Source organism: Mus pahari, chromosome 4, assembly GCF_900095145.1.
Source record: "Mus pahari chromosome 4, PAHARI_EIJ_v1.1, whole genome shotgun sequence".
Taxonomy (NCBI): domain Eukaryota; kingdom Metazoa; phylum Chordata; class Mammalia; order Rodentia; family Muridae; genus Mus; species Mus pahari.
Genome location: NC_034593.1, coordinates 98,700,051 through 98,716,205, shown reverse-complemented (window position 1 = coordinate 98,716,205; position 16,155 = coordinate 98,700,051). Strand labels below are relative to the sequence as shown.

Below are 16,155 nucleotides of genomic sequence, written 5' to 3'. Positions count from 1 at the left end.
TCACCAGCCTGCATGCGAGTCCTAACAAGGTTCAGTGGAAAACTGGCTAACTGGCCAAAAGTGTGTGACACTGTGCTACAACCCAGCACAATTGTTATTCCAGGATTCACGGAGTTTCCTGCATAGTGTTCTAGCCAGTAACTCTTCAGAAGCTGGTAAAGAAGAAAGGAACTTTGATCTTGCAACTCTAAGTAGAATAAAGTTTAGCACCTGAGTTCACAGTCTGTGTTTGTATGTTTTCTTATGTTCTCTTTGCCTGGATTTGCTTTTTGTTTCCTGTTTATGGTTTTGGTTTTAAAGACCAGAGCAAAAACTCTGGATATTCTTACAGGAACTAATTCAATACCATTTTTATGCCAACATCAAATCTGTCCTGAGACAGATTACATGGTTATGACCATGAAATGACATGACCTTAACTGATAACATTACACCATCAGAATACCTCAGGATGGCTAAGGGGGGGGGGTCTATTCTTTTAAAGATCTACGAGTAGGTGGTTCTGATACATATCTGGGGCTTAAAACTACTATTTTATAAGAATTTATATCTATAGTCATCATAACCAAGAAATGAGTTTTAAACAATCAAACGAAAATTACTAGATTAACAGATGTCTAAGAGAAAGACAAATAAAAATACTCCGTTTGATTCTTAATCAGAAGCTATAACGTGCAAAGCCACATCTATATTTAAGAGTAGAACTATTGTGTCTCCTTTTCAAATGTAATGCATAATGCCAGACTTTTGAGAATGAACTCACCTCAAAGATGGTGAGATCTAAGCCTGCATACGGTATGATGCTCAGCATGTTGGGAACGTAACCTTTGCTGAAGGCCTGAATACCCTCTCTCTTCAGAAGTTTCCTGCCACAATCAATAATCCCAGAATACTCTCCAGTTTTACCTAAATTCAGCCTGGTCTTTATCACCTACGTGTGAAAGAATGTAATAAAAATGTATTGATTAGTGTTACCTAATTCATGTTCCAACCTAAGTCTGCTATATCTACTGTGTTTAAAATTTTTTTTAGAAATCATAGAATTCCTGGTGGCTTGCTTACACCCGTAGTCTCAACCTCTAGAAGACCAGGAAGGGGGTTCCTACAAGCCTGATGTCAGCCTGGGCTGAACAGTGACTTCCAGGCTAACATGGGCTAGAGTAAGACACGGTCAAAAAACAAAAAAATCCACAAACAGCAACAACAAAAACACCCCAAACAGTCTAAAACTAAATGTCTACTTATTAAACTTTTTATTTTTCCTTTTAGACTATGGAATACATGGTGATCAAAATCTCCATCTGAGTCTCCCACATGGTACCCAGAAAAGTACCTTAAACTTTGCATGCATACAGTCCATACTTGCCTAACAAGTGACTAAGTAAATAACTGTATTTTCTTGGTCTATCTACAATACCATTTGTCTAAAACAACAATAAAGTCTATTGAGATTGACACTTCATACACAGTTAAAGTCTTTACAAAGCTGTTCCAGTGATCTGGAAGTCATTTCTGATTGTTAGTTGCCTTAATAGCATGATTTTAATGAAAATGTTATGATACATACCTCCATGGGATAAACACAGGTTTGGGAAGTTGCACCAGCCATGCAACCAGCTATAAATCTTTGAAGAACCCCTAAATGAGCACCATCAAAACTAAGAAGTTTCTTATACTGTATAAATAAAAATATTGAAATGTATAATATTACTGAAATATATGTCTTTCAAGTTTTACAACATTAACTAATAGTATAAAATTATATTAAAATTTATATCAGGTGCCTAATATTAGCACAACCTAGTATAATACTAAATTTTAGTTTCTATGCAATTGATGATTTCTATTCAGCTTTTTTCTTTTCTTTTTTTCTGTGGAATAATTCAATAGCAGTGTTAAATTACTTAAGTCAATCCTTGAATGTGTTACATCACCATAAGGAACATGCAAATAATATAAACAAAAGTTGTATTTTTTATCTCTTTTTAGCATCCTGCTTTATACATGGAAGACAATGTGTTTGGTGGCTAGATAGTTAGAAACTTAGCATGGTGGACTCTTTTGTTACTGGGAATATAATAAAGAAGAACAGAACAGTAAAGCTTATGAGAACTCTACTGGGAATTAACCTACAGGGAACCCTTGTTAACTGTATAAAAGAATTAGGGTGTAAAAAGAATTAAATATAAAAGAAATGAAAAGATGGTTCAACGATTAAGAGAATTTGCTGTTCTTGCAGAGGACCTGGGTTCAGATACCAGCACCCACTTGGAGGCTTACAACCAATCTCAATTCCAGTTCCAGAGGATCTAGCACACTCTCTTCTGACCTCTGCAGGCAGTAGGCACACACACAGAATGCAGTTTTCTAAGCAGTAAGGCATTCGGGCTGCAGCATGTGTTGGCCATGGTTAGCCAGACATAAGAACTGGGGCATGGATAAGATCTGAGCAGAGTGGAAAGATTGAGAAAATCTACATACTGTCTAGAAAAAAGGGACAATGGCAAAGTTGTTTAAAGATCAGTGCCATTAAAAAGGAGACATAACCCCAGCTGCCAAGGTGCCGAGGCAACCTCCAAACAGCATGGCTTTAAAAAAAAAAAAAAAAAAAAAAAAAAATGGAGGGAGAGGTAAAAGTCTTTTTTAAAAAAAAAAAACTAAAATTAGAAATGAAAAGGGGATGTTACAGTTGGTATTAGAGAAGTAAAAATGATTATAAAAGCCTAGTATGAAGAACTGTATGCCAATAACCTGCATAATCTTCCCCCCCTCCCCCAAAATAAAGTCACTACCTGAATTAAGAAGAAATAGAAGGTCTAGATAGACCAATAACAGATAAGACCGCATCACCAATGAAAAATCTCTTTAACACTTGGATAAAAGGGAAAAGGCATTATCATCTAAATAGACAGAAAAAGCCAACATTCACTCATGATTAAAACCCTGGGGAATTTTTTCCAAATAGATATATAGAAGTTTGTCTCCATTCAGTAAAGGTCAAACAGCAAAAGCCCTCCTAACTAACACTGTGGCTTGAGTGACCCCTCCCTCCTCCACTCATGATGGAATTTAATTGTCATTTGTTCTAGTTTCATTTCTGTTGCTGTGATGTGAAGCAACTGAGTGGAGAAAGTTTATTTGAGCTCATTATTCCAGCATACAGTCCCTCAGCAAGGAAGTCAAAATAGCAGGAGCTTGAAGCAACAGTCAGTCCCATCCACAGGAAAGATCAGAAAGAGAGAAAAATGCAGGCATGCAAAGTGTCCAGCTAGCTTTCTCTACTCTTAAATAATGCGGCCCCAAATCAAGGAAGGTTGCCGCCCATTTTCCAGCTAAGTATTCCCACACTGACTGAGATAATGAAGAGAACCCTCCACAGAAATGCCCGTAGAGAAGACAATGCATACAATCTGAGACTTTCTTCACAATTGAACGATTGTAACTTGTGTCAAGTTGCCCCTCAAAATTAACCATCACATACAGTAACATTACTAACAAGTATGGCCTTTATGAAGTGGTTAGGCAACAGGGGCCCCTCTCATCAACGGCTTGATAACCTAATTATCACAGGACTGGGTCAACGCTTACTGCTAGAGTGGAGTGTAATGAAGGTAGGCAGCCCTTCTTGCCTTACTGTTTCACATGCATTCTTTTGACCTCCCATCTTCCACCATTCAATTGTGTAGCTTGAAGACTCTCAAAGAGTTAGTGAACCTGAACTTCACAGCCTCTTTTTTCTTTATAAATTACTGAGGGTCTCACAGCTGTTATATAAGCATAAGATGGCTGTAGATAGACTAAAAGAAACCTTACGGTCAGTGGGGAAAAGTGAAAGTGTTCCCCAAGACCCAGGACAAAACAAAAACTCTCACTCATTTCTGCTCAAGATAGAATTAAGAGTTCTAATCAGGCCCAGTATTGGTGGCACACACCTTTAATTCCAGCCCTTGGGCGGCAGAAGCAGAGGCAGGGGGATCACAGCCTGGTCTACAGAATGAGTTCCAGGACAGCCAGGGCTTCACAAAGAAACCCTGAAATTCAGTGCACATTTCTCAACTTTTTCTTCACTAATTCTTGGTTCATTAATAAATAGACTGAAATATCTGAAAAACATTCAAATGGTTCTAAGAAAAAAGCAATTATTAAGTGTTTTGTGGACACCTTGCATGCTGTGACAATGAAGAGAACTAGTCATAGACCTGTCATGATACTACAGTGTAACCTACACCATATCATAAGAAAGTACAGGAAACCAAATGAAAGTAAAGCAGAAATGTTTCACACTGACGACTACTGCCTATACATACGTGTGTTCTCCTTCATAAAAGCCTAAACTTTTAAAAATTAAGTTTCAAAGATGATTAAGTCAATAGCATCTTACCTGTTCATAGGCCCCAATCTTGATTGCTGTCTCTGGTGCAATTTTAAAAATATTTACACTATTTCCTCGCCAAAGAGAAAAAAAGCCTCCTTCCTTTACCATCTGCTTGAACAGATGAACCAAGCCCATTTTATTCATTTTTGAACTTTGAACCTAGAAATAACCGGAAAATTCATCAGCTTATTTTGCCGGTAATATAAAATAATGTCATTGCTGGTGAAACAATTATACCAGATACCTCATAGCTTTTAACAGCAGTTTCTTTTTCCTTCAGTCATATAAAATCGGTGTTAGTATTTTTTTTTTGTCCCCAATTACACATAATCGAGTAATCTTCCCTTTATCCACTGTTTTGGATCCCGTGCTTCAAATAAAGGAGGATCACAGAAATAAACACTCCGTGCGTTTTACCTTGCACGCTGCTCAGCATAGATGGTGAAGTCATCCACACTCGACTCCACTTTGCCTTCCAGGCTCTTGGGTAACTCTGTGCACTGTAGCTATGTGCTATAGTCTACCTGCCCAAGAATCAGTTAGGAGCTATCTCAGTTCTCAAATCTACGACTACCCTATTACCATAGCACATATGTTCCAGTATCCCTCATTTCATTTCATTAAGGCCCCAAAGCTCAGCAGTAGTGGTATTTGCAAGGTGCAGATGCCAGAGGTAACAAAGTGCTTCCTTAAGAGACAGGATGAGCCGGGCGTGGTGGCGCACACCTTTAATCTTGATCATGTGTATGAATATATATAAATATGTATGTATGTATGTATGTATGTATGTATGTATGTATGTATTATGTATGTATGTATGTATGGATGGATGGATGGATGGATGGATGGATAAAATACAGTAGTCTAGGATTTACTACTAGCCACAGTATAAGGTCACTAATGGAGAATTTTCCTATAACATCAAAGGAAAATAAAGACAAGTTATGAAAGACAAAACTACTTCAATTATCAGAAACTCTTAGCACAAGCAAATAATACTCAAAAATTATTAAAGAGCATATTGAAATATGCCCTGAAAACAGAACTGATGTGACTACATCAAACGTTCAACAGTGAATACATTGAGGTTTGAAGGTACTGTGCCTTGAATTGTAGCTCTCAAAATTCATTTGTTGAAGCCCTAATGTGTACAAGTCCACAGCCCAAGGGACAGATATGGCCTTTATTCTTACAAAAGGAAAGTTTGGACACAGAGACCTAGCACACCATAAAGGAAGGCAATGAGAAGCGCTAGGAAGATGGCCATATCCAAGCCAAGGAGAGACACCCAGAGCAGAGCCCCTAGCTCAGAGGAGCCGCCCTGCTGCCTACTTGATCGGTCCTCCAGGCTCCAGAACTACCGCACCTTTCTGGGTTTATGCCAGGTTAGGGTGCTTTGTCACTGAATTCCTAACAACATACATACGGGATATACAGGTCAGTAAACGTCTGCCTCGATGCTTTTCTGTGGTCTTTATGTTATTATGTTTTTCTTTAAAAAAAAAAAAAGTGTGTGTGTGTGTGTGTGTGTGTGTGTGTGTGTGTGTGTGTGTGTGTGAAAGAGAGAGGGAGGGAGGAAGAAAGGGAGGGAGGGAGGAGACTGGCTTAATACCTGGTGTGTAACGAGGTTGATCTTAGACTCCTGATCTGCCTCTGCTTCCTTGGTGCTGGGGCTGTGTTACCACACCTGGCTTTAATTCACTTCCCACTTACTACTCCTCCGTATTCTCAACTTTTTCCTAAACTTTCCTTTTCTTCCTCACATCCTTCTCCTACTCTATCTGCTTTATTCCTTTCAGTTTTTCATTCTTTTCATTAAACTACATTTGCTCCATAATTTTAATTTAAGATTTCTTTATTGTTTGATAATTTCATACATACGTAATGTGTTTTGATCAGATCTGCCCTCGTTTCCTCCCCTCCATCTCTGCCTCTAACCCCTCCATCACCTTTTCTGCCTCCATTTCAAGTGCTTTTCATGTATGCTTGATGCTACATGCATGAGGTGGGTGCAGGGCCATCTCCTGCAGCACGGGGAGACTCTCAGGCTCAAATCCTCAGAGAGAATTCTCCCCCTCCCTCAGCAGCCATCCATTGCCAATAGCTCCTCGGAGGCGGCATTTCATGAGGGAGCCTCCCCTGTCTGTGCTGTAATTTTAGCTGGCCTGATTTTCCACGGGTCTCCTTTATGCTGTCACAGCTGCTGTGGATTCATGTGTGTAGCACCCTATCACAACCAACAAATGTCGCCGCATGCTTTTGCACTCTCCCTAATCCAGCGACCCATCATTATCCCTGCCCTGTAGTAAAACCTCTGAAATGACAGTTACTATTTTCAATATCATACCATCTCTGCAGGTTGATTCCACATGTCTGTAACGTTCTGGGAAATAAGAACTACAATCTTCCATCTTTGTATTTCTTGCTCTATTCCCATCTCTGTCACCATTCAATGTCTCCATCTATATACTGCTGAATGTGTCTCCATCTGTGTACTGCTGCACATGTGTCCATCTGTGTACTGCTGCACATGTGTCCATCTGTGTACTGCTGAATGTGTCTCCATCTGTGTACTGCTACACATGTGTCCATCTGTGTACTGCTGCACATGTGTCCATCTGTGTACTGCTACACATGTGTCNGTCCATCTGTGTACTGCTACACATGTGTCCATCTGTGTACTGCTGCACATGTGTCCATCTGTGTACTGCTACACATGTGTCCATCTGTGTACTGCCGCACATGTGTCCATCTGTGTACTGCTGCACATGTGTCTCCATCTGTGTACTGCTACACATGTGTCCATCTGTGTACTGCTACACATGTGTCCATCTGTGTACTGCTATACATGTGTCCATCTGTGTACTGCTGCACATGTGTCCATCTGTGTACTGCTGCATGTATGTGCATCTGTGTACTGCTGTACATGTGTCCATCTGTGTACTGCTGCATGTATGTGCATCTGTGTACTGCTGTACATGTGTCCATCTGTGTACTGATGTACATGTCTCCATCTGTGTACTGATGTATATATGTCCACCTGTGTGCTGCTGCACATGTCTCCATCTATATAGAGCTATTCATGTCTCCATTTGTGTAGTGATATACATGTCTATGTTTTTCCTTTACATGTAATTTTTAAATTTTCTTACAGGCCCAGTTACTGGAGAAACTCAGTTTCTCTAATGTGCTTCAGAATATTTTCATCTTGCCTTTTCTAACAATAGTTCAAATTTAGCTTCCTGGTTGAATAGAATATGGGTTACACATGGATTCAAACACATAGAAGGACAATGGGTTAGTTGTCCCATTATCACATAGAAGGATAATGGGTTAGTTGTCCGATTTCCATATACTATGTGTATTCTCTATATTTAGATTATTAAACTAAAGTCTTTATTTCCATTGGATAAATCAACTAAGATATCATTATATATCTACAGGAGAAATAAATGGTATATATTCTCCCTTGGTATTTCCACAGTACCAGTGTGGTTTTGGTCTGGCTATATAACAGTGTTTTAATATTTGTTATCAAATTGTTTATTTTCCCTGACATATTAGAATTCCTCTAATGGTAAAAAGTGTGTCTAACCCACTAGAGTACCTAATGCCCATTAAACTAGCTAATACATAACATACCTGCTGAACATGTATGGAATTAATAAATGAAGCTCCCTTAATCCAAAATAATATCCTTTTAACACACTGTATTTTCTTAAGATGGCATATAAATTGAATATTTAAGCAAAGTTACACGTTTTGAAAGAACAAAGAATGATTACAGATAATTTACAAAGTTCTTAACTAGGTAACATTACAGTTTTACACAATTATCATGCTATATTATAATAATCATTCTTAATTTAACACCAAAGGCTACCAATATCACCAAAACAACAAAGGACAATAAAACAACCATATACTTTTTAATTAGAAATTTTAATTCATAACAATTTTCTTGATGTTTATATTCTTATAGAAAAAAGTATCTAACAAGTATTGATTTGTAATTACAAATTTTAATTCATTGAAGTTTCAATGAGAAGGTACTAAGAAATCTGCCAGGTACTTAAAATCAACGTTATACTTATTAAGGACTCTTCATGTTACTCCCACTCTTCGGGAGTGGGTAAGGCATGCAAACTACCTGCATCATGACTTTCAAGCGGTCCAAAGGTGCTGTGCATGTCCGTGTGATTGCACTGGCTATTCCTGCTGCTACTAACCGCTTCCACCATTCTCCAGACATCTTCTCTTGTTCTGTAAACTCATCTGGAATACTTATACTCTCTCCTATATCAATTATCTGATAATCACAAAAATAGTTAGACAGTGAAGTGTAAATAATTGAGAAATAAGAGCATAACTTTCTACAAAGATCAAGAAAAACTTTTCACACAGAAAACTTAACATTTCTTTGTCAGATCACCTCCTATACTGAAGATTGACAAGTTACTTAGTAAACAATGCTTATACTTGAATGGTTTTGAATAATATTCACATGAAGATTTAAACTGAAATACTCATTAAGTTCAGTATTAATTTAAAATAATTCTCAAACTATTTGTATAATCTCTTCCATGAAAACAATGTAAAGCTGAGAGCAGGGAACATATCACTTCACATGATGTCTGCCACACAGTAGGTGAGGAATAAATACTGAATAAATTCCCACACTTTATCCCAAATTCTTAGATGTAATCTAAGTCAGGAGTCAAGAACAGCATCTTATATGCTCCAACTTACTACTCGCAGTGATCTTTTGTTGACCAATTTTTCTCTTTAAAAATACATTACTACAATGAGTTTATATGTAGTAATTTTACCTTTAACAATCATATTTTGTGTTCTGAAGACTATTTTTGAAGTGTTAAAGCATTATGTTTCAGTGAAGAGTGCCAAACTAGGCTTGAAGACTTGGGTTCTATTTATTACTGTTGATGTAGTAGGCAAGTTACTGCTCTTAGCTTCCCCACGTTTATTTCCATTGGTGCCCTTTCAGGAACCTTCTCAAACTATTTTCCCTCTGCCCTGAGGATTTCTTCATGACTCAATCACTTCCTCTCTAATACAGTCTTGATTAATCAGTTCATTTCTGTTTATTGCTTGGCCACTCTTTTACAAAGTAAGTACAATGAGGCCAACATTGTATCCTTTGTGTACTGTTGGAGACCTAGATCTTAGCTTAAGATAAGTGTGCTCAATAAATATTGTTGAAGTGACGTGTCAGTGTGCTGGCCCTGGGCTTGGTATTCATGGCAGGTCATGCAGAAGTTGGTTTCTGCCTCTGGCATGTAGAAACCTTTGTTATTATCTCTATAATAAGAGACATAGGAAAAGATACAATCAGCTACAACACAGAGCAATAACTACAACAAAGGCATCCTACGAAAACCCTACCGAGGCACTGGATGCATAAATGAATTGGATTGGCTGGACAAAGAAAGGGGAGGCAACATTGGTCAGGCAGGCGAAGAAGAATGGATCTGTGGGAAGTTGCGTAGAGGTGAGTATGATCAAAGCACATTGTACAAAATCTCAAAGAACTAATAAAAATATAATATTTTAGAAATAGAAATTGTAAATTTAAAAATAATTTTAAAAGAAAGTGAGTTTCAATGTTTAGGGAAAAATAAATTCTTTATAGTTAAGATAACTTAAAGCCTCAAAGGGCCCATTTTGAATCCAGGCATCATGACTTCAGAAGCCACCAATCATATTGCCTTTCTATATTAGCAGGGATGTTCTAGGCAATGAAAATGATATGCTTGAAGATATCACTCATTTTAAGAACCACAAGATTCTATGTAGGCATGGAAAGAAATGTTAAAAATTAAATAAAATAAAAGGGTAAAAGCCAGTGGGATGGCACTGCAGATAAAGGCGATGGCCGCCAAACCAAACAACCTGAGTTCACTTTCCAGAATGTAGAGGGGTGTAAGATGTAGGGTTCAAACTTGGGCCTTCTGACTGCAGAGCTAATAGCCTTTTCTTGTGTGTCAGCTACGGAGGGAAGATGGACACTGAGAACAGAATGCTGTGGGTGCAGTATTAGGATTTCAATTCCCCCACCGTACATCTAAAGAAGGCAAAAGTCTTTAACTACAGACTTTCCTTTACTCCATGTTGTGGATTTGGTCTAATGCTGCTTTATTGTGTTAATTTGGTCCCCAAAATGGCATGAGAAGCCACACAGCCACACACAAGACACTGGGGGCCCCTCCCACCAGTTGGTTTTGATTGGAATAAAGTTGCTGGTGGCCAATGGCTGGACAGAGAGACAGAGGCAGGATTTTAGGAGTCCTGGGCAAGGGACTGAGGAGGGAGCAGAAAGGGAGGTAACCAGCATGGGGGGGAGGGGGAGTAGAAGCCACACCTGAGGTATGCCAGACAGAGAACACAGCATCCTGTAGGTGCTAGGGAACTCAGCCCGAGAGGGCTGCAGGTCTGGGTCCGGGGCAGCCAAGATGGATGGTAGGTTTAGTAAACAGTAACTCGGGAATATCGGAGGGGAGTGTGTTAGCCACATGGAAGTTTGGAAGTAGCCCAACTAGTGAGCGGTTTTACGGCATATTAAAATATAAGACCGGGGGGGGGTGTCTTTCATTTGGGAAGCCAGAACATTGCCGGGAGGGTAGCGAAGAGCACCGCTGCCCCCCCCCCCCAGTCGATTTGAGTAGCGGTTATTTGGGTACAGCCACACTCCTTACAACATTAGGTCAGGTGCTGATAATCAAAAAGAGTTGATAGCTTGTACATTTGTTGCTTTTTCACTCTAAATTCTGAAATCTGAATATGTAATTTTATATTTCTGATGCCAAAAGGAAAAAGAAGGAAAACACTTTTTTTTTTTTCACTTTTCTAGGACTATCTAGCTATGCATAACAACATGACTTACAACAAAGAGTGGGTCGTTTTAGTAAGTAAAACAAATTGTGGTTTCTATGTTTTCACATAAAATACTACCTCTCCTTCCAAAATTGGTAGAATATTGTTAAAAGGAAATAATACATTCTTTGCCACTGGGGCTAAAATTAAAATAGGCACAATGAAATGAAATTTACAATAACAACAATTAAAGAAAAATAAAAGAAGTAAAATGCAAAATAACCTTACAGTAGAATGCTTCCAGAAACGAACAATGTCAGTGATATTTTTTGCAGGGTGGAAGAAAAAGAAATCTCTCCATTCCTCCCAGTCTACTGTCATCGACCCGTTGGAATCCATGCTGAAATGGAATTTTTAATAATGTTTACCACCATTATTCACACTACTCAAACACTTATGGAGTGTTTGTTACTGAAGCCATTCTTTTGGACTTCATGGATATAACTTTAGTTTCCAGTCCCTCTTTTAAAGAACAGACTATCTTTTAGATCAATGTCATACTTTAAGAGAAATTGAGATGACAACAACATATAGTCAACTCTTATATCTCCCTACACCTAGGCGCTCCTGTTGGTTACATCTTACATGACTGTGGTTTATTTGTTACAATGCCTAACTAATAATGGTCAACACATTACTCATAGCTACATTTTATACTTTACTAAGCCATCCTACATTTTACACTAATGTTTTTTTCCCCTTCAGCATCACATTGAGCTATAACATTCTGTTCAGATATCATGTCTCCCTAAGGTCCTAACTATGGCATTTTTCAGACTTTTCTTATTTTGAACAATATTGACATTTCCAAAGAGTACTGATGATCAGGGGCCGGGGAGACGGCCCAGCACGTAAAAGGCTTGCCTTGCAACCACGGGGACCTGAGTTCAATTCCCAGACCCCATGCAGAACCAAGCTAGGTGTGCTAGCTTGAAGCTTGCAGCTTCTCCTGGCTCTCAAGCCAGCCAACCTAACATACGCTGGACATTCTAGCCTCTGGGAGACCCCATCTCAACAAAAGAAAATAGGCAAACAACACAGTAGATGGAGCCTGTGGCCAACACCTGACCTTGTCCTCTGGTCTCAGCGGGTCAAAGTGCTTGCTGCACTAATGACCTGAGCTCAACTCCCGGAACCCACGGTGGAAGGAGAACTGACCCCTAAACATTGTCTTCCACCTTTCACACATAAAGCATGTACCTGAGCACACACAAAATAATAGAAATTAAAATGTCACCTTAATAACGCCAGCTGTACCTGAGTTCTGAGGACAGAACTGGTCTTTGTGTCCATACAACATGCACTTTCTCCACTGAGCCACTTCCCCAACCCCACAGACTGCCTGATTTCAGTTCTTTGTGTGTTAGTGTTTCCTTCATTTTAAACTCTTTAAAGATTTTGAATATTAGCCCTCTGTCAGGTACAGGTGGTAATTTTCCAACTTTCCACTGAAAATGGCTGCCCTGTTCACGGAGCAACAGGAGTTCCTGTTCGGGAAGTCCTTGCCTGCACCTTTATCTTGGAGTGTTTTCCCTGCTTTTCCCTCCAGCCGTCTCAGGAGGCACTTTGAGTTAATTATTGTACCTGCAAGCTCTTCTTGTCATCTGCCATAGTGTATGGGTTTGGTGGTTGTTTATGGGATGGATCCCCAAGTAGAGCAGTCTCTGGATGGTCGTTCCTTCAGTCTCTTACTGAACTTTGTCTCTGTAATTCCTTCCATGGGTATTTTGTTCCCCCTTCTAAGAAGGATTCTGAGCTTCTGGGCTAAGATCCACTTATCAGTGAGTGCATATCCTGAGTGTTCTTTTGTGATTGGGTTACCTCAGGATGATATCCTCCAGATCCATCCATTTGTCTAAGAATTTCAAGAGCTTTCTGACAGGAGCCTGATATAGCTGTCTCCTGAGAGGCTCTGCCAGTGCTTGGCAAATACAGAGGTGGATGCTCACAATCATCCATTAGACGGAGCACAGGGTCCCCAGTGGAGGACCTAGAGAAAGTACCCAAAGAACTGAAGGGATTTGCAACCCCATAGGAGGAACGTCAATATGAACTAACCAGTACCCCCAGAGCTCCTTGGGACTAAACCACCAATCAAAGACAACACATGGTGGGACTTGTGGCTCTAGCTATATATGTAGCAGAGGATGGCCTAGCCGATCATCAATGGGAGGAGAGGCCCTAGGTCCTGTGAAGGTTCTATGCCCCAGTATAGGGGAATGCCAGGACTGGGAATGGGAGTGGGTAGATTGGAGAGCAGGGGAAGGGGGGGAGGAGGGGATAGGGGTTTTCAGAGGGGAAACTAGGAAAGGGGATAACATTTGAAATGTAAATAAAGAAAATATCTAATAAAAAAATTATTGTGCTGGGTAAGAGATAAGGATCTGCTTCTGAATGAATGCGCTGATTTTACCTCAGCACATCCAGTTCTCCAATACCCTAAGAGGCTGTGCTTTCTCCAATGTGTAGTTTTAGCATCTTTGTCAAAAACCAGGTGGCTGCAGTTGCCTAACTCATAGCTGGGTCCTCTATTCTATTCTGTTGATCTCTCTGTTGTTGTGCAAGTACCATGCTGTTTCTATTACTATGGCTCTGTAGCATAATTTAACATCAGGTAGTGATACCTCCAGCACTTTTAATCAATATTGCCTTGGGCCTTTTATACTTCTAGATAAAGTTAAAGATTTTTTTTTCTTTCTATGGATAATAGCGCTAGAATTTTAACAAGTGCTGGACTAAATCTGTAGATTGTTTTTTGTAGGACACACAGAAACACAGCTTTAGAAACACAGCTTTTTAAAACTGACTTAAGGACTTGAAAGTATGAATGGTTTTATAACTGTTAATGAGATTTAATTAGACTCCTCAAACACAGGGAACAGAAATCTCAGCTAGTTTTGTGTAAGTTCTTTTAAGCCTCTAAGAAATAGATAACTGTAATTATTGGTATTAATTGTCAACTGAACACCTAAGAGACAAGGCTCCAGCCACGCCTTGAGGGACTGTCTTGGATAACCATAGCCTCTGATTGTCTCTGGGGGCCATCTTGATTATGTTAATCGACATAGAAAACCCACCCACTGTGGATGGCACAGTTCTGGGCCTGGAATCCTGGACTGTGAGTGGAAAGGCGAGCTGAGCACTGGCACTCACTCTCTGGTTCATATGCTCTGCTCTCGATGGTGGATGCCATGTGCCCAGCAGCTTCATGCCCACCACCCTGACTCCCTACAGCAAGGGACTGTCACCCAGAACTGTGAGTCAGGTAAAACATTTCTCCTTTAAGTTGCTTTTGTCCAGGCATTTTATCCCAGCAATAAGAGACATCACTAGGATAATAATCCAATTCTATTTTGCGTCTTACAAAGCAGATACATAGAGAGAGATTAAAGCAGGAGCGCAGGGCAGGAACTTGGAGACAGAAAGTAAAGCGGAGGCCATGGAGAAACACTGCTTACGGGCTTGTTCCCCATGGCTTGAACATTGGTTTCTTCTATACCTCAGGACCACCTGCCCAGGGTTGTACCCCTAAGGGATCTGAGCTCACCTTCATCAATCATTAATGAAGAAAATGCCCCCAGAGAGCTGCCTAGAAGCAATCTGATAGAGGGATTTTCTCAGTTGAGGTTCCTCTTCCCCGATAACTTTAGCTTGTGTCACGTGCACACACACACACACACACACACACACACGTGCACACACACATGCACACACAGAGCAGGACATGGGGCTTGCTGATTAGGCTGGGATGGCTGGCTAATGGGCTCAAGGAATGAGTCTGCCTCCACATTCCCAAGTAGACCATTATACACAGACTTTATGTGGATCCTGGGAATCAAGCTTAAGCCCCATGCTCCACGGCAAGCACTTTACCCACTGAGCCACCTTCCCCAGACCTCCCAAGAGAAAATAAAAAACATTTTAATGTGTTTGCCACAGGAATGGACAGAGATGAATTAAGATAATTAAAGAAAAATGGATAATATAACACAGAGACTAAAGAAATACATGTTCAACCATCTCATACATGTGAATCCATCTGAACTTTTTAAAAATCTCTCTGCAAAATGAGAGATGGCATCCAAAATGCCGCATGTATTGCAGTTAACTTCCAGCACTGACTATAAAACTCAAGGCTATCAAAGGCGCAGGCTGACCTTTTCAGGATGTCTTTGGCCTGAGAGGCAGAAATGTGGATTCCCAGTGACCTCACGGCAGCAACTATTTCTGAAGCATCTATTATGCCTTTAAAAAGTGAAAACACCAAGTTAAGAATCTGAGACAATGGGAAAACAAAATACACTCAGAATGTGACCACACTGGATTGGAAAGTCTGTGTTTGGTGGGTGTCTTTACTCCCAAATCCATGACTCAAAGTCTAAAAACACCGAAATGCTGGCACCGAGTTTACATTTGGTAGCTGAGTCTCTTTAAGCTGAAACTACTGTTTTACTTAGTTATCTGTCCAGGCATGAACATTCATGCTTCAGGACAAAAATATTTATAAAGAGCTCATGGCTCAGACATCACTTGAAATATTACAAATCACAGACACACTGCATGCATTTGGAGTTTTATAAACTCCAAATTCTAAATTTCAAACAACATCTGTCCCTGAGGACTAAAGACTATAACACATTTGACTATTGTACCTATTTGAAAAGAGCTGAAAAAGTTAGTTCTGAAAACCTGATTCAGGGGCAAAAGAAAAAAGGACTCTGTTTATAAAGTAAAAGATCCAACATCCTTATATAACCAAGTTCTTTTAACAGAAACATGTACTATATTAAATTATATATGAAATCTCACTTGTTGAATAGGTCTTAAGTCCAATAAGAGAGCTGTTGGTTTTTACCGAGGTATGTGTGTCATATAATGTGTGTGTGTGT

The 16,155-nt window shown here is 39.7% G+C and overlaps 1 protein-coding gene across 2 annotated transcripts in view; it reads right to left on the bottom strand.

Moving 5' to 3' along the window:
• The window catches only part of LOC110320416 (calcium-binding mitochondrial carrier protein SCaMC-1-like), a 32,719-nt gene that overhangs the window by 3,493 nt on the left and 13,071 nt on the right, over nucleotides 1-16,155 (bottom strand). Inside the window, exons 3-9 of one of the 2 annotated variants that reach the window (XM_021196428.1) lie at nucleotides 15,424-15,511; nucleotides 11,495-11,606; nucleotides 8,526-8,684; nucleotides 4,382-4,534; nucleotides 1,568-1,675; nucleotides 764-931; nucleotides 5-152 (exon numbers count right to left, since the gene is read on the bottom strand). In XM_021196428.1, coding sequence (XP_021052087.1) covers nucleotides 5-152; nucleotides 764-931; nucleotides 1,568-1,675; nucleotides 4,382-4,534; nucleotides 8,526-8,684; nucleotides 11,495-11,606; nucleotides 15,424-15,511 — 936 coding nt within the window. Of the gene's footprint in view, nucleotides 153-763; nucleotides 932-1,567; nucleotides 1,676-4,381; nucleotides 4,535-8,525; nucleotides 8,685-11,494; nucleotides 11,607-15,423; nucleotides 15,512-16,155 lie in introns of both variants that reach the window. The other variant, XM_021196427.1, reaches the window with a different exon arrangement.